The sequence below is a fragment of the Takifugu rubripes genome, chromosome 17, assembly GCF_901000725.2.
Source record: "Takifugu rubripes chromosome 17, fTakRub1.2, whole genome shotgun sequence".
NCBI lineage: Eukaryota > Metazoa > Chordata > Actinopteri > Tetraodontiformes > Tetraodontidae > Takifugu > Takifugu rubripes.
In genome coordinates, this window is record NC_042301.1 from 550,399 (window position 1) to 572,898 (window position 22,500).

The 22,500-nt window shown below is 46.3% G+C and overlaps 1 protein-coding gene across 4 annotated transcripts; it reads left to right on the plus strand.

Annotated features, from left to right (window-relative positions):
* The first annotated feature begins 215 nt into the window (after positions 1-215).
* LOC101073193 (LIM domain-binding protein 1) lies at positions 216-22,132 on the plus strand. Of its 4 annotated transcripts, none has more exons than XM_029850284.1 (11): positions 216-396; positions 12,028-12,130; positions 13,583-13,627; positions 13,768-13,846; positions 13,921-14,023; positions 15,751-15,923; positions 18,632-18,754; positions 18,837-18,920; positions 19,477-19,600; positions 20,675-20,817; positions 21,062-22,132. In XM_029850284.1, exons 1-11 carry the CDS (start codon positions 369-371, stop codon positions 21,290-21,292), a joined length of 1,236 nt encoding a protein of 411 aa, XP_029706144.1. In that variant the 5' UTR covers positions 216-368; the 3' UTR covers positions 21,293-22,132. The 4 variants fall into 4 exon arrangements, with proteins under 4 accessions (XP_029706144.1, XP_029706145.1, XP_029706146.1 ...); XM_029850285.1 differs by having other exon boundaries at positions 217-396; positions 13,771-13,846; XM_029850286.1 differs by lacking the exon at positions 216-396 and adding an exon at positions 9,400-9,769.
* The last annotated feature ends 368 nt before the right edge of the window (positions 22,133-22,500 follow it).

The window sequence follows — 22,500 nt, forward strand, 5'->3', positions numbered from 1 at the left end:
CGCACATTATTTCAACACATGCACACATATTATGATACACAGTTACAGCCAAGAGAAACTGTTCCTTTGTGCAGGCTCTTCTTTAACCTTTTCTTCGCCATTCTTTTTTCTCTACTTTGTCACTCTCTTCCCTCCCTCCCTCCCTCCCTCCCTCCCTCCCTCCCTCCCTCTCTTTGCTCCCTGGTGGTGTGTGTGCATGTGTGGATGTGTGTGTGCATGTGTGTGAACCGTGGGGATAACAGGCGCTTATGTGAGCAGTCTCAGTGGCGGCAGCAGTGACTGGTGAGAAAGAGGAAAGAGGAAGAAAGAGCCAGGATAAGAGAGGCAGCAGCGTCGTTGTGAGCGGATCCTCACAGACATGTGAGAAGATGTCCGTGGGTGGCTGTGCATGTCCCGGTAAGTACACTCACTCTTGTGGTGGTTGCTGCTGCTGCTGTTAGTTGCTGGCTTTTCCACCTCGCTGATGGTGGTTGTTGTGTTTTGGTCGAGTTCTGACACCTTGATGGTGTGACTGGGGCAGGGAGATGTGCCCCGGGGCCCTTTGGCTCTATGTACCAAAGCTCATGGGAGGGTGCCCTCTGTGATGACTGAGAGGAAGGAGTGCATGGAAATCAACATGTAACCTGATTCTGCTCAGTGTCAGCAGAGCTCTTCTCTGACGCTTGTCAGTGTGAAGTTGTGTTGGTGATACCAACTAGCATGAATGAAAACAGCGTTCTAAGTTTTGAAGCAGAGATGCACTCTTGATGTGTGGCCTCTGACAAAGGGCAAAGAGAAGCGTTATATTAAAAGGGCAAAGGTCACTGGTGTGACTGAGTCTGAAACTGGTTCCAGACAGAAGGTGACAGTGACAAAAGAGCTGATAACGTCTTACTGAGTTTTATATCGATTACTGATACCGTGACTGACATTAAATACTCAATAAATTCTCATATATAAAGAATGAATCTCGCCAACCTGTGGGCATGACCATTCTGGATGCTGAAGAGTAAACTTAAAACTCCTTATCTGCAATAGCCATTCCTGACATTGACACACTGGTATCAGAACCTTCTTTTGTTTTATGGAGTCAGATGCTTTACTATCAAATTTAGACCATCGTAAAGGGGGCAGTGCCCACATTTAAAAGGAGAGGCATGGGGAGAATGAGACTAAAATAGATCCCCTCGAACTACAATGGGCAGAATAAACCATATTCCTTCCTAGAAAGACTAGTTTTTTCTAGTATGGAACTAGATCTGGAAATTTGTCCAAACGTGCTACTTAAATCTGTTGTTGCTGTCAAATCTACAATAAATCAGCCCAAGGACAGTTTCTCCGAGCTTACACTGTTACACTATTATTATGGTTAGCTTATGTTGCTATTGTGAATCTTATGTTTGAATCTGTGAGAGCAGCTCTGCAACATTGTCCAGAGGGAGTGTTTGACTACCCAGTTTACAGAATGTTGTGTTTGACTGATACTCTTCTCATTTATGGCTTTAACTAGACAGAAGAAATAAATTAGAAAATTTAATGGGGGAAAAAAACTCATTACAACTCAAATTAACCTTGCAGTCTCTGTAGGAAATGTTCTGTAGGGGTTCATTGCTCTTACATATGACCCTAACCTAACCCTAACCCTAACCCTAACCCTCTAACCCCTAACCTAACCCTACCCTAACCCTAACCCTCTAACCCCTAACCCTAACCCTCTAACCCCTAACCCTAACCCTCTTACATATGACCCTAACCCTAACCTACCCTAACCCTAACCCTAACCTACACTAACCCTAACCTACACTAACCCTAACCTACCCCAACCCTAACCTACCCTAACCCATATGACCCTAACTTAACCCTAACCTACCCTAACGCTCTAACCCTAACCCTCTAACCCCTAACCCTAACCTACACTACCCCTAACCCTACCATAACCCTAACCTACACTAACCCTAACCTACCCTAGCCCTAACCTATCCTAACCTGCCCTAACCCTAACCTATCCTAACCTACCCTAACCTACCCCTAACCTACCGTAACCTACACTAACCCTAACCTACCCTAACCCTAACTAACCCTAACCTACCCTAACCTATCCTAACCCTAACCTACACTAACCCTAACCTACACTAACCCTAACCTATCCTAACCCTAACCTAACCCTAACCCTAACCTAACCCTAACCTACTCTAACCCTAACCCTAACCAACACTAACCCTAACCTACCCTAACCCTAACCTAACCTACCCTACCCTAACCCTAACCTACACTAACCTACACTAACGCTAACCTACACTAACCCTAACCTACCCTAACCTATCCTAACCTACCCTAACCTATCCTAACCTAACCTAACCCTAACCCTAACCTATCCTAACCCTAACCTATCCTAACCTACTCTAACCCTAACCTATCCTAACCCTAACCTAACCCTAACCTACCCTAACCCTAACCTATCCTAACCTACCCTAACCTAACCCTAACCCTAACCTAACCTAACCTAACCTAACCCTAACCTACCCTAACCCTAACCTATGCTAACTCTAACCTACCCTAACCTACCCTAACCTATCCTAACCTACCCTAACCTAACCCTAACCTACCCTAACCCTAACCTACACTAACCCTAACCTAACCCTAACCTAACCTAACATCAACCTACACTAACCCTAACCTACACTAACCCTAACCTACACTAACCCTAACCTAACCCTAACCTACACTAACCCTAACCTACCCTAACCCTAACCTACACTAACCCTAACCTAACCCTAACCTAACATCAACCTACACTAACCCTAACCTACACTAACCCTAACCTACCCTAACCCTAACCCTAACCTACCCTAACCCTAACCCTAACCCTGTGGTTGCTGTGGTCGCCCATCAAACGGCTGAGATAAGGATATCACTAAATGGCTTTTTGCATTCAAGGTTTGGATTGAAGTTTTTAGCTGGCAGATCTTTTTTATATTCAAGGGAAGCAGGTTTACTAGATGAGGTAACTAACCCTAACCCTAATTCAGAAACAGAAAACTGAAGGGTGTGGAAATGTGGACACAGTGCAAACCAGCCACAACCAGATACACCGGTGGCAGCAGGTGATGGCGCTCCAGTGGTGTGCCGAACTGACATGTGACCACATGATCTCTCTGCTGTTTCCAGTTTTTTTCTGGTATCCTCCCATTTCTTGTTTAGAGTGATGTCTTCTGTCGCTGTAATTTCCATTTACGTGAGGCGTAACCATGGACACAAGAAGGAACAGAAACAACGCCGGTCTTGCTTTAGGAAAAGCCCCAAACCTCAGATGAAATAGTCAATACTCAAATGATGCTGAGGCAAAAAAACAACAAAGCAACATAAACACGGTTTTACAAATATGGCAAATCGACAGCAAACCTGAAGACACGCACGCAGGAAATGTGATAAAACTAGTTATCATGTGAAAAAACATCATGTGATAAATGGAACTAAAATTTTCATGGTTTCATGTTCATGTGTGTGTGCGTGTGTGTGTGTGGTGTGTGTGTGTGTGTGGTGTGTGTGTGTGTGTGTGTGTGTGTGTGTGCGTGTGTGTGTGTGTGTGTGTGTGTGTGTGTGTGTGTGTGAGGTGTTCTGGTAGCAGGGGACCAGGACACCATTAGAGCACTGCCCAGGTACCCTTAAGCAAGACACTGAACCCCATAATAGGGCCCTGTGCTAAGCTAGCAGCTCTGGCACCCTCCCCATGATCCTGAAAGGGATCTAGTGGCAAAGCAGAATAAAAAATAAATAAATAAATGTGTTATGCATGCTCCTTCACCCCCATCAAATCTTTCTGTTCCCCTCACACGGTCACTTTCTGTTTCCAGTATGTACAGTCCAGGTTTCCTCCATCCCTCCTCCTCTTTGACTCTGATTTCTAGCATATGTTGCCTGACTAGAGAAGAGAGGAAGGAGGAGGGACCGTGCCCTCTCATGCAGGGTGTCACATGGTGTCTCTGACTGGAGCAAACGAAACAGAGGGTGCAGCCTGTCTGAAATGGCAACAGACGAAATGCACAAAGGCTGAGCTGTCCACCGATGGGTTACACAACATGAAAGCCTGATGGAGGGAGTGGGCAGATTAAGAGAGAGGTATAGAGCAGAGGAGAGGTGGAGGTGTGGGGGTGCAACAGAAGAGAGGCAAGATGAGCACAGCAGAAGTGAGAGGGAGATCAGGCACCAGGTTTTCTGCAAGGCTGAGCGGGGACATGATTGGCTAATGTGGTAGTGGTGTTGGTGATGAGGGAGGTGGACGGGTGAGGGATGGGGGTGGGGAGTTAGACCTGACTCTTAGATCAGAAACAGACAAAATGGCTACCAGAGAACAGACAAGGCAGCATCAGGGCACCGCCATCTCTACTCACATAGCTGCTGGCACTCACACACAACCAGCAAAATAGCAGCAGCTCTGGAACTCATGTCAATAAAATACACATGGGTCACCGTCTGGAACTGGATGGGAATAAAATACAGATGAGCAAGAAGCATATGTCAGTATATGACAAGCTGAGTCTCAGCAGAACTGAATTGTGGTCTAATCCCTTCAACTGGTCCCAAATGATGTTCGACTATGTGACACATTATCATCTAAAGGTTCAACATTGCAGTATGTCTGTGACGATGGGCAGTGGCTGACAATGGCCAGAAGAGGCCGCTGCTGTCAAAGACCCCCCCCCCCCCACACACACACACACCTTCACACACGAACACGCGCTTTGAGCTGTATCCAGCACCAGAAAAATCAGCAGCTGTGATTATACTAAGATACGATGATAGCTGTGAAACTTTTGAAAAATATGTTGAGTTTAAAATCAATTATGAAATGAAGGAATGTTTTATTTGATCAGCTTAGAAGACTTCCTTTGTTTAAATTAAATTGGATTTTTCCTAACGATTTGTTTGCTATCAGTTGTCTACTATTATATGTAGAAAGTGAGTAGACAGACCTTTAAAAAAAATTAACCCTAAAAAATGTTTACGTATCATTTTTCTGAGAAAAGAAATCACAAAATAAAATTGACGCAGATCGCAAATATCAGGAACTGGACGGTGTTTTAGCGACATCTAGTGGTGATAATATAGATTACAACAACAACAGACCGGAGGAGGAGTTCTACATTATACTACATTAGAACACATCTAAAGTTGTATTTTTTGTTCAAATTTTATCCAGTTTAGATGTTCGGGTGTAGCTCAGTCTGTCGGGACGTGGTTGAGAAACTGAGGGTTTCCAGTTCAGAGTCCCAGTGTGAACAAAACTCGGGAGGGGTTCTGAAGAAATGCAAGAACACTTCAGAGCACTGCCAAGGTACCCTTGAGCAAGCTGCTGAACTCCCCAAATGCTCACATAGGGGTGTACCCCACCTTTCCCAAAAGGGATATAGTAGGCAAGAATAGAAAAAAACATATTTACAATTTATAAACTTAATTAGCTGTTACATAAATTGGTGCTACATCATTTTAAGGCTCAAGGATCTTTATTTGACTTTAATTGCCTAAAATTACACAAAAATCATTACTCGGGTCCCATAAAAAGAATTGTAAATAAATATGTAAAAAGAGAAAAATATTAGAAAGATCAAGAGATTTAAAACACTAAATACTGAATTAGTATTGCACATGTCAGCCAGTGACAGAGAAATGAGGGAATAACGCCAAAATTAGTTAGTTGTAGTTAATGGTTAACAACGGTTAGCAACATGGATTCTGGAGCAACATTAAGGAAGCTAGCCTGAAACTGAATGCATTATATTCTTGTGTTTTACAGTGATCACCAATTATAAACTCATGCAACAGCTGTAGTGATGCTCTATTTCAGCCCCTAGGAAGGGTTAGAACCCTGTACCAGCCTGAGCAGAACTCTGGAGGGTGTGAGTGCTCCTCACTTTCCTATAGTGACTATGAGTAGCAGGCTGCACGTGTACAAGAACATGCACACACTATGGCTCCCCACCCCACCCCACCCAGCCTGAAAGCCTGGACAGGCGAGATATCAGAGGGTCTCTTGAGTTTAACCGTCATGTAGCGCCTGAAACGCATTTGTGGGGGAAAGTGGACCCGTCACAGCAGCTCAACACTGACAGAGGGAAGCGAATGTGTGTCAAATGTGTGAATTAGGCTAGCTGGTGTGTCTTGCTATGTGCACAAACACAAATATAACAGACACACACACACACACATGCTGGGAGGGTCTGAATCCCCAGAATCTGGAGAACGGGCTCCAGAGTAACAGGTCTTGAAAATCATTTCTACGTGCCCAGTAAGCGTGATGCATGCACACGCCTGGGAATAACCATCGCCATTTAATGTATAGATGCCTCATCGGCTGGGTCGGTCTGATGTGTCAGCCTGTCCATCATATTGGTGGAGCAAGACAAATCAATAATAAACCGATAAGAGGAAACAAGCAGGGGACCAATGGGTCAAAGATTTATGTTAAAGTGGTCAATCATTTACATTATAGCATTCTTGTTCGTTGAGTCTCTAATTAGTACAGAATAAAAATACTTTTTTTGGGACTTCCACGTTACTTCCAGCTTATGCGGCTCCGGGGTTTTAACTTAAAATAGAATCTATAATATTTTAACAAAACCCTAATATCAAAAAGCAATGTGATCCTGTTAGAGGTGTTAATCAGTGGAATAACAGTATAATCACTCATGAGACATCACTAGAACGGACAGTGCTCCTAATCCTAATCAAGAGAAATCAAATGATCTTTCTGAGCGTTGGAAATGTTTTTCAAAGAGGGTTAGGACATAAATATATAGAATTCAGAGACTAGTAAGTTACCACGTTTGTAACTGGAGGCGTCCTTTCAACAGGTTTCTAGTGTGTGGCTGAAGTTCTCCGCTGTGTCTAGTTATTGTTCTACGTCTATGGCTGTCACTAACCCTAACCCTAACACCCTAACCCTCACTAACCCTAACCCTCACTAACCCTAACCCTAACCCTCACTAACCCTAACCACCCTAACCCTAACTCGAACCACCCTAACCCTCACTAACCCTAACCCGAACCACCCTAACCACCCTAACCCTAACCCTAACCCTCACTAACCCTAACCCTAACACCCTAACCCTAACCACCCTAACCACCCTAACCACCCTAACCCTCACTAACCCTAACCCTAACCCAAACCACCCTAACCCTAACCCTCACTAACCCTAACCCTAACCCTCACTAACACTAACCCTAATCCTAACCCTAACCCGAACCACCCTAACCCTAACCCGAACCACCCTAACCCTCACTAACCCTAACCCGAACCACCCTAACCCCACCCTAACCCTAACCACCCTAACCCGAACCACCCTAACCACCCTAACCACCCTAACCCGAACCACCCTAACCACCCTAACCACCCTAACCCGAACCACCCTAACCCTCACTAACCCTAACCCTAACCCTCACTAACCCTAACCACCCTAACCCTAACTCGAACCACCCTAACTCGAACCACCCTAACCCTCACTAACCCTAACCCTAACCCGAACCACCCTAACCCTAACCCTAACCCTCACTAACCCTAACCCTAACACCCTAACCCTAACCACCCTAACCCTCACTAACCCTAACCCTAACCCAAACCACCCTAACCCTAACCCTCACTAACCCTAACCCTAACCCTCACTAACACTAACCCTAATCCTAACCCTAACCCGAACCACCCTAACCCTCACTAACCCTAACCCGAACCACCCTAACCCTCACTAACCCTAACCCTCACTAACCCTAACCCTAACCACCCTAACCCGAACCACCCTAACCACCCTAACCCTAACCACCCTAACCCAAACCACCCTAACCCTCACTAACCCTAACCCTCACTAACCCTAACCACCCTAACCCTAACCACCCTACCCCTAACCCGAACCACCCTAACCCTCACCAACCCTAACCCTCACTAACCCTAACCACCCTAACCCGAACCACCCTAACCCGAACCACCCTACCCCTAACCCGAACCACCCTACCCCTAACCCTAACCACCCTAACCCTAACCACCCTACCCCTAACCCTAACCACCCTACCCCTAACCCGAACCACCCTAATCCTAACCCTAACCACCCTAACCCTAACCACCCTACCCCTAACCCTAACCACCCTACCCCTAACCCGAACCACCCTAATCCTAACCCGAACCACCCTAACCCGAACCACCCTAACCCGAACCACCCTAACCACCCTAACCCTAACCCTAACCACCCTACCCCTAACCCTAACCACCCTAACCCTAACCACCCTACCCCTAACCCGAACCACCCTAACCCTAACCACCCTACCCCTAACCCGAACCACCCTAACCACCCTAACCCAACACAGAATCCACTTCTCTAAATGGATCCGTGGGTAGTGACAATGACCACAGTTGTGGTGACAACAGCCCAACAGTTTTTGGGAGGTACGTGCAGGCACAGGAGCATGACCAGGCCTCGAGTCACTCCGCTCCACTCAACAGCGCCGCCTACTGGTCTGGCGTGCTCATTACAGTGTTTTTAATCATAATTGGGGATTCGTGTGAACGCGCATCATTTTCAGAGTGCTTTTGAGAAATGCAAAGGAAAAACTTTTGTCTTGCTGTAGCCAGAGAGGCAGAGGGGTTGTTGGTGGCTGATAAGGCCGGCTCTCTGTAGTCTGTAAACCCTCCAAGCCTTATTCTGGCGTGCCCCCCCCCCCCCCCACAGGCAGAGCAGGGATTTACCCCCATCAGGTACCGCTGCATGTGGGAGCTTTGGAGACACACAGGATCAACCCTCACGAGTCTATTTTAATGGATGATTATTTGCCTCTTTGACTGTTTGTGTTGCCATGGCTACAAGGGCCACTGAATGTAAGATGCAAATTCACATGTCAGCCACAACAGATACTGTCAGCAGAATCCTGCCCCCCCCCCCTCAGAGATACAGAGCACAGACATACCCTGCACACCCTTCCAGGTGATGAGCCCCAGTGCTGCTTTTCCTTTCTACAGGTAACACTTACTCAGGGTTTGGCCCCAAAAACAGACTCATTTCCCACATTTGTGTTATTTGTCAAGCAGTGTCAAGCAGTGTGAAATACATTCTATAGAAGAATTTACGAGTAATGTTCGGCAAGAGTTGATTTTATATCGCTTTTTGAAAGTTTGAAATTGCAAATATTTAAAAGAAGTAAACATGTTGATGAGTTTAGGTCCACTGGTGCTGCCTGGGGGCCACAGGAGAGCCAGACTGTGGTGCACCATTTAGGTAAACATGAAAAGCACTTTGCCCTCAGCATGACTATTATTCCAGTCAGCTGGATTAAGCCAATTCTCATCTGTGTCAGTTACTGAGAAAGATGGGATGGGAGGAGGAAGGATGAGAAAATGCTTACCAGACAAGCATCATGTGCAGTTATTCATTACAGGGAGGGGGGCGGCTGGCGGTGCTGGGCAGAGGAAAGAGGAGCAAATGCGTTGTGGAGGGAGAGGAGGAGGGCCTAAAGCTATTGTTCATGTCCTGCGAACAAAGGGCTCATCTGGGTCCGTATGTAAACCCACAGCAGGCTTCAGCTCACTGACAAGGCCTCATGCAGGACGCAACATAACCGACCGACTCCAGCAATCTAGGCCGGATTTGCTCCCAGTGTTGCGCTTTGCCATTTTTCCAGCTCCTCTTTAGGGGGCGTATTGTGTTTGTACGTTGCGTTCAGAGGGCCTATCCGTTTTTACGCACGGAGCGTGCACGGGTTATCATCACGGATCTGTAAACATCAATTTTCTCGTTGAACTTCTGTGCAGGTAAAGGATCCATTTCCCAATTGCAAAGATTTAAATGTGGGTGCGGATGTGACACGGTGTTGTTAACGTATTGGAAAGTGTCATCCGGATTTAACTGGAACGTCTATTCGGGATTTTGTGGTTGGAAGCGCGACTGAAGCTAAAGCGAGAGCGCTGCGGCTAACAGGCGAACTCGTTATTAGCTGTCTTGTTAGCTTGTCCCGCGGGCCTACATGGGGAATTATACACAGGCGCGGATATTTAGGCTTCATTATTTACAAGTTCCATTGGTGTTTACTTCCACAACTGTGTTGCTGCTTAGACCGAATAGATGTTTGCACGATGAAGTCCTAAAACCAGCGGTTTCAGATTTTAGCCTAGCCAAGGCTAAGTGTTAGCATCCTGCGCCTCTTGGTATTCTAATTGCCTTTGTAAGCGGACAACTACATGTCAGATGTGCATTGCTGGCTAACCCTAACCAACCCTAACCCTAACCCTTTTAGGTGCCGTTCAAGTACAAGCAAAAATCATTTTTTGTGCAGACTTTAGTAGATTATTGTTTTACTGAAACGAGCTCGTTTTTGGACCGTTTAACGAGCATCGGGCAGGAACCCAAACAAGAACTGAAGAATTCAAGTTGAATCAAATGGCCTTTAATCTTTTTAAATCCCATTTTAGATCAAATGTTTATAACAAATATTAGAAGTCAGGTGTGTTCTGCTCTTTAGCATTTTAAAACCCCTGCCTGTGAATATAGACTTTGGACCAGACGAGCATTTATGTATCATTTAAGTTAGTAAATTCTGTTCAGCTGTTTCATTGAGTCGGATCTACTCTGCATGTGGAAATAGTGATGCAGAAGAAGTTGACTGAGGAGCCTTTGGGCTGGGTTGATCAGATCTTGACAGACTGGAGAACTTCAGCAGCCCAACGAGACCCACAGGACGGTTCCGCTCCACCAAGGTGCCCGTGGGGCCGGGCCGTGACGGGCCGTCAGAGAAGTTGGCTGAGGTGCCACCGGTCCAAGACTTGTGCTGCTGGTGGCCCAGCATCACCTTCTAAAAGAAATCATTCTTTAGATAAAGAGCTGTTGCTCATCAATCTTAGAGATTTTAGTTTCTTTAGTTTGAATTTAGAGTTAAATGTAGAATGTTGCTGTGAATTGTGGGCCGTTCAACCACACATGGATTATTCATTGAACGTGATTCTCCAGTAGAGGAAGTGGAGCCCAGTTGATGCGATTGTGACTGTCATTAACCACTAACAGGAGACGCGAGCAGCTAATGGAGCTCTCAACAACTAATGGCCACATAAACATTGATTATTTATTTATCAGTCCTGTTTTTTCCTGTGGTGCATCGAACCCTTAGCATAGCAAAATGCTGCCATACAAACTTTAGAATCCAGGGAATGTGGGTTTCTGTTGGGTGGAAGGTGTCTATCTGTGGCTTCACTGCTGGTTGGATGAGTTGGGTTAGTTTAAAACGGGTGAAGACATTGACTAACCCAACCCTGTTGTGACCGAGCTAACCATCATCTTTTCTAATGAGCTCAGTCTGCCTGTTTCATCCAACACACCATGAGTTTGTGCCGCTAATGCAACTAACATCTGCTCTGAGGCAGATTTAATCCTCTTTTCTGATACTGGAAACGTCAGTCAGCTCCCAGTGACGCTCCCAGTGACGCTCCCAGTGACGCTCCCAGTGGAGCTCCCAGTGACGCTCCCAGTGACGCTCCCAGTGGAGCTCCCAGTGGAGCTCCCAGTGACGCTCCCAGTGGAGCTCCCAGTGACGCTCCCAGTGACGCTCCCAGTAAAGATCCCAGTGACGCTCCCAGTGGAGCTCCCAGTGACGCTCCCAGTGACGCTCCCAGTAAAGATTCTTGTGACGCTCCCAGTGACGCTCCCAGTAAAGATCCCAGTAAAGCTCATGTCTGATAGAACCTTGATGATGCATTAATATGCAGACATTATGAGGGGGGACTTTGACTATGGTGGCGGCAGGGTCGTGACCCTGGACGGCCTTCATGGGAAACCCGTAGTCTTGGGCAGAGCGGGGTGTGTTTGACGTCCTGAGTGGAGACAGCTTGGGTCCATGTCTCTGGGTTCCTGTCTGTAGGACCACGTCGGCCTGGGTCTCCTCCCCCCTCGTGTTGTTTTTTGGTGCCCTGTGGATGACCTGTGAATAAGTGCAGCCAGCTGAACTGTGTGTGTGTGTGTGTGTGTGTGCGTGTGTGTCTAGTCTTATATATAGTGTTGAATAATACCCCATGTTTTGCAGGGTGTTCCTCCAAGTCTTTCAAGCTGTACTCCCCCAAGGAGCCCCCCAACGGTAGCACTTTCCCCCCCTTTCACCCCGGCACCATGCTGGACAGAGACGTGGGGTGAGTCTCAGCTCTCTCGGGTGTCTTTCGTCCTCTCTGCTCTGGGGTGGTTTAGGATGCTAATATAACTAGCAGAGACATCTGTTTTTTCAGGTGAATGAGGGACAATAATTGCAGCCAGTTTAACCAAGTTTCTGCCCTTAAATATTGTAACAAAGACTGGAGGTGTAACTATCTGCTACTGCTGTTGACATGGACTCGTCCCCGGAGGACACTGACAGGGTCGGAGACCATCGCATGTCTCTGACTACCTTCTGTCTCGGACTGCTCTTTAACCTCTGAGAACACACAGGGGTTCTCTGATTCCTTTGACTACTCTGTCTCTTCTGTCTCTCTGTCTCTGACTCTTCTGTCTCTGTCTCTTCTGTCTCTGACTCTTCTGTCTCTGACTCTTCTGTCTCTGACTCTTCTGTCTCTGACTCTTCTGTCTCTCTGACTCTGACTCTTCCGTCTCTCTGACTCTTCTGTCTCTCTGACTCTGACTCTTCCGTCTCTCTGACTCTTCTGTCTCTCTGACTCTGACTCTTCCGTCTCTCTGACTCTTCCGTCTCTCTGACTCTTCCGTCTCTCTGACTCTTCCGTCTCTCTGACTCTTCCGTCTCTCTGACTCTTCTGTCTCTGACTCTTCTGTCTCTCTGACTCTTCTGTATCTCTGACTCTGACTCTTCTGTATCTCTGACTCTTCTGTCTCTCTGTCTCTGACTCTTCTGTCTCTCTGTCTCTGACTCTTCTCTCTCTGTCTCTGACTCTTCTGTCTCTCTGTCTCTGACTCTTCTGTCTCTCTGTCTCCACTGACTGCTCCATCTTTTCAGACTCATCTGTCTCCTGTCTCTCTCTGACTCTCTGACTCTTCTGTCTCTCTGACTCTTCTGTCTCTCTGTCTCTGACTCTGACTCTTCTGTCTCTCTGACTCTTCTGTCTCTCTGTCTCTGACTCTAACTCTTCTGTCTCTCTGTCTCGGACTCTTCTGTCTCTCTGACTGACTCTTCTGTCTCTCTGACTCTTCTGTCTCTCTGTCTCTGACTCTTCTGTCTCTCGGACTCGGACTCTTCTGTATCTCTGATTCTGACTCTTCTGTCTCTCTGACTCTGTCTCTTCTGTCTCTCTGTCTCTTCTGTATCTCTGATTCTGACTCTTCTGTCTCTCTGACTCTGTCTCTCTGTCTCTTCTGTCTCTCTCTCTGTCTCTGACTCTTCTGTCTCTCTGACTCTGACTCTTCTGTCTCTGACTCTTCTGTCTCTCTCTCTGTCTCTCTGACTCTTCTGTCTCTCTGTCTCTGACTCTTCTGTCTCTCTGTCTCCACTGACTGCTCCATCTTTTCAGACTCATCTGTCTCCTGTCTCTCTCTGACTACTGCCCGATCCCTCTGACTCCGTTTCCTCTCTACTTTGTCTACTCTGTTGCTTCTGAATCCTGAATGTTGTGTCTCTGTCCTCTGTCCTCTGTCTCCAGTCCCACCCCGATGTATCCTCCCACATATCTGGAGCCAGGAATAGGGTAAGGCTACACTAGCATATCTAGTTGGTGTCTCGTGTGACTAAATCATTATTTTCACTTTGTGCATTGAAAGCTTGATTTGAGCTGACCCGTTTGGGATTCTCCTAATTCTCCTAATTCTGTTCTCTTGCTGCCTGAAGCAGGAGACACACACCATATGGCAACCAGACAGATTACAGAATATTTGAACTCAACAAGCGGCTACAGAACTGGACGGAGGTTTGTCAGCACATCCTTAGCAACACAACTGACTGCATGTCTGTCCTGACGTCTGTGCTGTTTCCACCCTGCAGGAGTGTGATAACCTGTGGTGGGATGCTTTCACTACAGAGTTTTTTGAAGATGATGCCATGTTGACCATCACTTTTTGTCTGGAGGATGGACCCAAACGCTATAGTAAGCAATGGCCTTTTGTTAATGGAAGGTTGCGCAACGTTCATTGGACTGATAAGATAAAGGCCGAATCGGGTGGAAATGATGTTGTTCTTTTTATCAGCCCATAAATACATTTTATCTAATAAAAAATAAAGATATACGATAAATTATCTAAAATGGGCAAACAGTGTGCAGGCCAAGTAGCTCCAAAGCCGGCCATGTCACGCTGTTTATGTCGTCTACGCCCCCCCAGCACGGCCGCACCTCTGCTGATTGATAATTAGTGTCCTCACCACTAACCCTGGTCCTAACCCTAACCCTGCTCCCAACCCTAGGGTTAGGAGCAGGGTTAGGGTTAGGAGCAGGGTTAGGGTTAGGAGCAGGGTTAGGGTTAGGGGTTAGGGTTAGGGTTAGGAGCAGGGTTAGGGTTAGGGGTTAGGGGTTAGGGTTAGGGTTAGGGTTAGGGTTAGGGTTAGGACCAGGTTTAGGAGCAGGGTTAGGGTTAGGACCAGGGTTAGGAGCAGGGTTAGGGTTAGGACCAAGGTTAGGGTTAGGAGCAGGGTTAGGACCAGGGTTAGGACCAGGGTTAGGAGCAGGCCAATAGACAGCATCGTTGCCAGGTCCCAGTGTGAACTCTCTCCCAACTTGGAGCAGGGACTTGAATTGATAACCGCCCCTCCATTTTCTAGCCAAGTCCCAATTAATGAAGAGACGAGTGCTCCTGATCAGTGTTGATGTCCCCACTCAGCAGGTGTTTTTAATAAGTGTTAAAGGGCCACTAACGAGGCTCGAGTCATTAACAAAATGATGGAATGCAGAGCAATTGACAAAACCTTCCTGTCATTGAACCAGAGTCTTGACAAGTTTAGATGTTTAATTGGCTGACCAGTCGGTGCATTTGATTTATTTAGTTAATGTGGTGAATGTTTGGATTCTTCATGTCTTTTTCTGCTGTTTCTTCCTAATGACCACAGCCCTTAACGAAGTTAGGAATACTGTGATGTACATATATTAGCTGTGTACAATCACGCTAGATTTTATTTAATGTAAATTCTGCACTATAAGCTGCTACTTTCCCCCACATTTTGACCCCTTGATGTGGCTTAATTATGGATTTTTTGACTTCTTCAATTGCCCCACCAGGATAAATACGTTTTTTCTGAATTTGAATGGACATTTCTGGCCAACAGGGGGCGCCGTAGAAGAGCAAGACAGACAGGTTAAAGAGATGCTGTCATGCTCTGAGGAAGATGCTAGTTTCATTGTGTTTTGAAGCATTTTTTTGCGCTTCTTGTCCACTCCCTCGTCATGGCTAACACACCAAGAAATGCTGACAATGCAGCTTTTAAGTTAACGGCTAATGTTCAACAGTTCGAAGAGTCGTTATTTTTTCCTCTAAATTCAGTTTACTGCCGTGTTTAGTAATTAAGCATCTCCAATAATCTTTCCGTGTTCCATAAAGATCTCACGGTTCACAGTGGCCACCTTATAGTCAGGTGTGCTCTCTAGTTTACGCTGGTTTTATATATGTGTGTGATGACACATGTTGACTGAAGGAGGTCTGTGAACTTAACCGTTATTAGGGTTAGAGAAGCCACGAGAAGCAGGAAATGATTCATTATTGGCTGAAAATGTTCTTATCAAGCATCGCTACTTTAATGTTAATATTATATAATATATGTTAATATATATGAACAAAAGGTTTTAAATCTTTTTGTGTTATTGTCCTTTTTCTTTGTCGACTGAAGCTATTGGCCGAACGTTGATTCCAAGGTACTTCCGGAGTATATTCGAGGGCGGAGCTACTGAGCTCTACTATGTCCTGAAGCACCCTAAGGAGTCTTTCCACAACAACTTTGTGTCTCTGGACTGCGATCAGTGCACGATGGTCACCCAGAATGGAAAACCCATGTTCACACAGGTGAGTGCTTGTTGTCCTCACTGTCCTCACAAGGGTGGTACAACACTGCAGCCTCAACCATTGTTTAAGACACTGACTAGATAGTGGTGGTAACTGATTAAAAGTTAACATTTACCACTGCAGTGTCCAGTTGTTAACGTTGTATAGATACTGTCACTTTTCCAGCCTTTACTGTACTGTCCATACATTTGTGTGGTGACTGGGCAGAGAAGAATCCATTATTCCTTCACCATAGAGGAGAATCATGAAGACGCAGCAGATTCGATCTCAGCTTCTGACTGATTTCCACCTCCGAACCCGAACCCTAACCCTAACTGTCATTTCAAAGTCTTTCCTCAATAATATCCTGATTCGGCACAAACTGTCAAAATGTGGCGCTTGCGTCATGTCTAAAATTGTTGGGCTCTTTTACAGTGGTGGGTTAGGGTTTTACAGTGCTGGGTTAGGGTTAGGGTTTTACAGTGGTGGATTAGGGTTTTACAGTGGTGGGTTAGGGTTTTACAGTGGTGGATTAGGGTTTTACAGTGCTGGGTTAGGGTTAGGGTTTTACAGTGGTGGGTTAGGGTTTTACAGTGGTGGATTAGGGTTTTACAGTGCTGGGTTAGGGTTAGGGTTTTACAGTGGTGGGTTAGGGTTTTACAGTGCTGGGTTAGGGTTTTACAGTGCTGGGTTAGGGTTAGGGTTTTACAGTGGTGGGTTAGGGTTTTACAGTGGTGGGTTAGGGTTTTACAGTAGTGGGTTAAGGTTTTACAGTGGTGGGTTAGGGTTTTACAGTGGTGGGTTAGGGTTTTACAGTGGTGGGTTAGGGTTTTACAGTGGTGGGTTAGGGTTAGGGTTTTACAGTGCTGGGTTAGGGTTTTACAGTGGTGGGTTAGGGTTTTGCAGTGCTGGGTTAGGGTTAGGGTTTTACAGTGGTGGATTAAGGTTTTACAGTGGTGGGTTAGGGTTTTACAGTGCTGGGTTAGGGTTTTACAGTGGTGGATTAAGGTTTTACAGTGGTGGGTTAGGGTTTTACAGTGCTGGGTTAGGGTTTTACAGTGCTGGGTTAGGGTTTTACAGTGGTGGATTAAGGTTTTACAATGCTGGGTTAGGGTTTTACAGTGGTGGGTTAGGGTTTTACAGTGGTGGGTTAGGGTTTTACAGTGCTGGGTTAGGGTTTTACAGTGCTGGGTTAGGGTTTTACAGTGGTGGATTAAGGTTTTACAGTGGTGGGTTAGGGTTTTACAGTGGTGGGTTAGGGTTTTACAGTGCTGGGTTAGGGTTTTACAGTGCTGGGTTAGGGTTTTACAGTGGTGGGTTAGGGTTTTACAGTGGTGGGTTAGGGTTTTACAGTGCTGGGTTAGGGTTTTACAGTGGTGGGTTAGGGTTTTACAGTGGTGGGTTAGGGTTTTACAGTGGTGGGTTAGGGTTAGGGTTTTACAGTGGTGGATTAAGGTTTTAGAGTGGTGGGTTAGGGTTTTACAGTGCTGGGTTAGGGTTAGGGTTTTACAGTGGTGGATTAAGGTTTTAGAGTGGTGGGTTAGGGTTTTACAGTGCTGGGTTAGGGTTTTACAGTGCTGGGTTAGGGTTTTACAGTGGTGGGTTAGGGTTTTACAGTGCTGGGTTAGGGTTTTACAGTGGTGGGTTAGGGTTAGGGTTTTACAGTGCTGGGTTAGGGTTTTACAGTGCTGGGTTAGGGTTTTACAGTGGTAGTAGCTCTGTAGCTCCCTGTATCTGAGACCTCATCCTGTAGCTCCTTCTCTGTAGCTCTGTAGCTGTCCATGGCTGTTGGAGCTGGGCTGAAGAGGGTTAGGGTTAGGATTAGCATTCGGGTTGGGGTTAATGTTAGCATTAGCATTCTCCTTGCCCCCCACAGTATCATGATCAATGTGTGGTCTTTTAAGTCTCTGCCGATAAGAAAGGCAGCAGAATAAACCGCCTGGTTTTGTAGAACCGGCTTGTGTTGAGGAGGTACCCTAGTGTCATCAAAACCATGGTGACCGTACCATACGGTGTGGAGCCAAACCATGTAGAGCTGATACTGTGTCGTGGAAAATCACCTGTAGCTAAAGCTAGACCCACACTTGAAATAAAGCAGTCCCCATCTGAACCTGAACCTGGTCCTGAACCTGGAACCTGCACATCTTCAAACCCTTATTTGAGCACTTCAGAATGGCCCGTACTGTTGTGTGTGTTTGATAGAAACGGGATGAGCGATGTACACCTGGCAGCCATGTGACCTACCTGTATTCCAACACAGACATACACCACTTTGCTACTGTTAGAACCAGGAACCCTTAAAATATGTGTGGGTGTGGGAATTTTGGGACATTATGTTCAACAACGTAGAAGAAATGACGAGTTAAATCAGAAGCTCTTTTCCATTTTGAGGTAGTCGAAGCTTCTACCAGCAAAATGTTGTTTTTTTATTTGTAAGAAAATTAAATATGTTCTGAAGCAGTTATGGCAATTTTTCCTTGGCAAGGTTTTAAATCGCTCCTGAAAGTAAAGGCAACAACACACCAGGGAGCATAAGTAAAGTTTTGCACCGAGCAAATGATCACAGTTCAAGGACGATATCATTATTGCGCATATTTATATCGTGGTGAATGTACATTATTGATCTGCAGCCCTCAGCAGTTGGTCCTTTTTACGCCCGTGTCCTGTCCTTTACCGTCTGGAGCCGAGTCGGTGTCCAAATGTGACTCCTGTCTTCTGAACCGCTGTAGGTTTGTGTAGAAGGACGCTTATACCTGGAGTTCATGTTTGACGACATGATGAGGATAAAGACCTGGCACTTCAGCATCAGACAACACCGTGAACTCATCCCTCGCAGTATCATAGCCATGCACGTGAGTGCACACACACCAACCCTAACCTGACCCTGTTTGTGTGTTAGTCAGCTTGGTTATCTCTCTCTCATTGGTCTCTCAGGCCCAGGACCCACAGATGCTGGACCAGCTGGCGAAAAACATAACAAGATGTGGCCTGTCAAACTCCACCCTGAACTACCTCCGAGTGAGTGGAACATGAACTCCTGGGCACCAACATCCAGGAACTTTAGACAAATTGTCAAGTTGTCTTGATAATCAGAATCACAGGGGAGGGGTTATCAGAGGGGAGGGGTTATCACAGGTGATTATTATCAGGGGGGAGGGGTTATCAGAGGGGAGGATTATCACAGGTGATTATTATCAGGGGGGAGGGGTTATCAGAGGGGAGGGGTTATCACAGTTTATTATTATCAGGGGGGAGGGGTTATCAGAGGGGAGGATTATCACAGGTGATTATTATCACAGGTGATTATTATTATTACTATTTTTTTTTTCACTTTATTAAAAACCTCTATGATAAATTTCAACACATCAACGTTTTGAACAGATACAAGCCGGTCAGGGGAGCCGAAGGGTAGCAACAGTGTTGATGACTGACACTCCAGAAGCTGCAGGATTTAGCAGCTGGTGTGAGAAATTCAGGAGCAGACTGAAATGTTCAGACCTGTTGGAACACCCACCCCCAAATAAGCTTCAGACATCTACATCCTGTCACTCTGTCTCGTTGCTATTCCCACCAGCTGTGTGTGATTTTGGAGCCAATGCAGGAACTGATGTCTCGACACAAGACGTACAACCTTAGTCCGAGAGATTGCCTCAAGACCTGCCTCTTCCAAAAGTGGCAGAGGATGGTGGCACCTCCAGGTAGGAAATGGCCCAAAGGTGGTATCTCTGTGTCATGGCCCATATAAAGTCTACGCACCCACTTCATCAAACTCCTCGCTCACATGGCAGCACCATGTTGGATGGAAGAACGACTGCACTGCAGTGTCAATGTTATGCTCTCCATTAGGGTCAAGGGTCGTTATACCACCAATATTGGAAGTTGGCCTGCAGAATCCGGATTTGTTGCTGTGTCCATGTTCAGAGCTTCTCGTCTGCAGGCCCATTTGCACCACAAATGGAACCAATTCTTGAAAATGGCCGCCGAGTGAAAAGTTTCAGAAATGTTATTGTTTTCATTTCCATGTGAACGGGCGACGCGCAGCACGTGCACATTTCTGTCAGATAAAGGTAGTGCGCAACTAGTACGACAACTACGGCCAGTTGCCAACAACATGTCTGCTGCTGACTGCTGGGATTATCACCTAACCCCAACCCTAACCCTCGAACCATAACCCAACCCTAACCCTCCAACCCTAACCCTCCAACCCTAACCCTCTAACCCCCAACCCTAACCCTCGAACCATAACCCAACCCTAACCCTCCAACCCTAACCCTCTAACCCTAACCCCAACCCTAACCCTCGAACCATAACCCAACCCTAACCCTCCAACCCTAACCCTAACCCTCCAACCCTAACCCTCTAACCCTAACCCCAACCCTAACCCTCGAACCATAACCCAACCCTAACCCTCTAACCCTAACCCTCCAACCCTAACCCTCTAACCCCCAACCCTAACCCTCGAACCATAACCCAACCCTAACCCCCCAACCCTAACCCTCTAACCCTAACCCCCCAACCCTAACCCTCGAACCATAACCCAACCCTAACCCTCTAACCCTCTAACCCCCAACCCTAACCCTCTAACCATAACCCAACCCTAACCCTCCAACCCTAACCCTCTAACCCTAACCCTAACCCCCCAACCCTAACCCTCGAACCATAACCCAACCCTAACTGTCTTCCACATTTCTTCATTTCCATCCAACATGGCGGCATAAATCCGGGCGTGATGACATCACGTGCACAGCCTCACTATCTGTTTCCCTCCGTAGCCGAACCGTCGAGACAAGCCCCAAACAAACGGCGGAAACGCAAAATGTCAGGTGGCAGCACCATCAGTGGAGGGGGGGGCACCAACAACAGCAGCAACAAGAAGAAGAGCCCTGGCAGCTTCCCTTTGTCCAGCCAAGTTCCAGTGAGTTCTGCACGTCCTCTCGTCTTGTGGCATCGCACACTTTTGGACCCGTGTCGCATCAGAACCAGTGATGCACAACACAGCTTGAGTTTAATCCCAGTTTTATTTAATTTATTTTTTAAACAGAAATGGGCAATGATGGCAACGCTGTCACACTGCCAACAACCGATGTTACAATAAGAACTTAAAGTTGGAAAAACTGTCCGAATAATTCTTCACAATAAAAGGTCTTCATCCATTTCAGGATGTGATGGTCGTGGGAGAGCCCACGTTGATGGGAGGGGAGTTTGGCGACGAAGACGAGCGCCTGATCACGCGACTGGAGAACACGCAGTTCGATGCAGCCAACGGCATCGATGATGAGGACAGCTTCAACAACTCCCCCGCGCTGGGCTCCAACTCCCCCTGGAACAACAAGGCCCCGTCCAGTCAGGAGAGCAAGAGCGACAACCCCACCTCCCAGGCATCACAGTAGAGGCCCCATCTCCTCACCACCTCAACACAGACCCCTCTCTTCTATTCCCTAGCCCCCCCAAATAACCCCCTAACTGTCATGACTGCAGCAGTCCACCACTGTAGATCTCTCACAGAAGATCAAGTCTCATGACTGCAGCTCTGCTCTGTCAGCAGAGCCCCATCTCACATTACTCTTCAGTTTGGACTGTAGATCTAAACCAAGGACTCCGTGACTCAGTTCTGATGTTCTCTACTGGGGGGGGGGGTCACCTGTCTTACCAGAGCTGTTGTCTATGCTGGTGTGAGGAGGGAGGTGGCCCAGCACAGGTGTGCTTCTGATAAAGCAGACGGGCCGAGTTTAGAGTCATTACATACTAACTATTGAAGTTCTCACACACACACACACACACACACACACACACACACTAGCAACCTACATACACACAGACAATTGAAGGATTTTTAATGCACGAGCCTTTTCTGATTAGACTACAAAGGATGCAGTCATTTAAATGGAGAGCATTTACAACACACACATACAGCTTAAGAGTTTTTATACAGTATATATTTCCCTAGAATGTTTGATTTTATTTGTATTAAACGCATTCATTTCAATTCAGAATTTTTTTATTTTCTACCAATACTAAAAAGCTACAGACCAAGGAAACAACGCAGGATTTTTATCCCCCTAAAGTATTTTAATCTTTTATGTTTATAAAAGGATAAATAATTTAGTGTGGATGTTTTTATTTTTTTTGTTCCTTTTTTGAGATACATTTTTGTGTATTTGTGCTTGTATATTTAAAGTAGTAGCAAAGTTCTGTCTGGCTGTAATAAAATGTATTCTTACTTAGATTTACCTAAAGCCATCCTGATCTAATGTAAGGAGAAAAGATGAAAACCATTCATGACCCTTTCCCACTTTCCCTGTCTTATTCCCTTTTTTAAAAATTGTGTAAATTAAATAACAAATCCCTCGGGATGACAATATCACCATGAAGTAAGGATTTTACTGTTTGATTTATTTTCTATTTATTTTGGACGGTCACATCTTTTTTTTATCTATACAGGAGTTCTTGCTTACCATGAATCCATGCGATGAATCTGCTCACTGGAGCTGCACGTGGACGTGCACGTGGACGTGCACACACGTGGACGTACACACGTGGACTTTCACGTGGACGTGCACACACGTGGACGTGCACGTGGACGTGCACACACGTGGAC

What these genes read in the sequence shown, in the direction of transcription:
- LOC101073193 (XM_029850284.1), top strand. Translation starts at nt 369, where the DNA reads ATGTCCGTGGGTGGCTGTGCATGTCCCG. An exon ending in GGATGGACCCAAACGCTATA is followed by an intron (nt 14,024 to 15,750) that starts GTAAGCAATGGC and finishes TGTCGACTGAAG; the next exon opens with CTATTGGCCGAACGTTGATT. An exon ending in GAAAACCCATGTTCACACAG is followed by an intron (nt 15,924 to 18,631) that starts GTGAGTGCTTGT and finishes GAACCGCTGTAG; the next exon opens with GTTTGTGTAGAAGGACGCTT.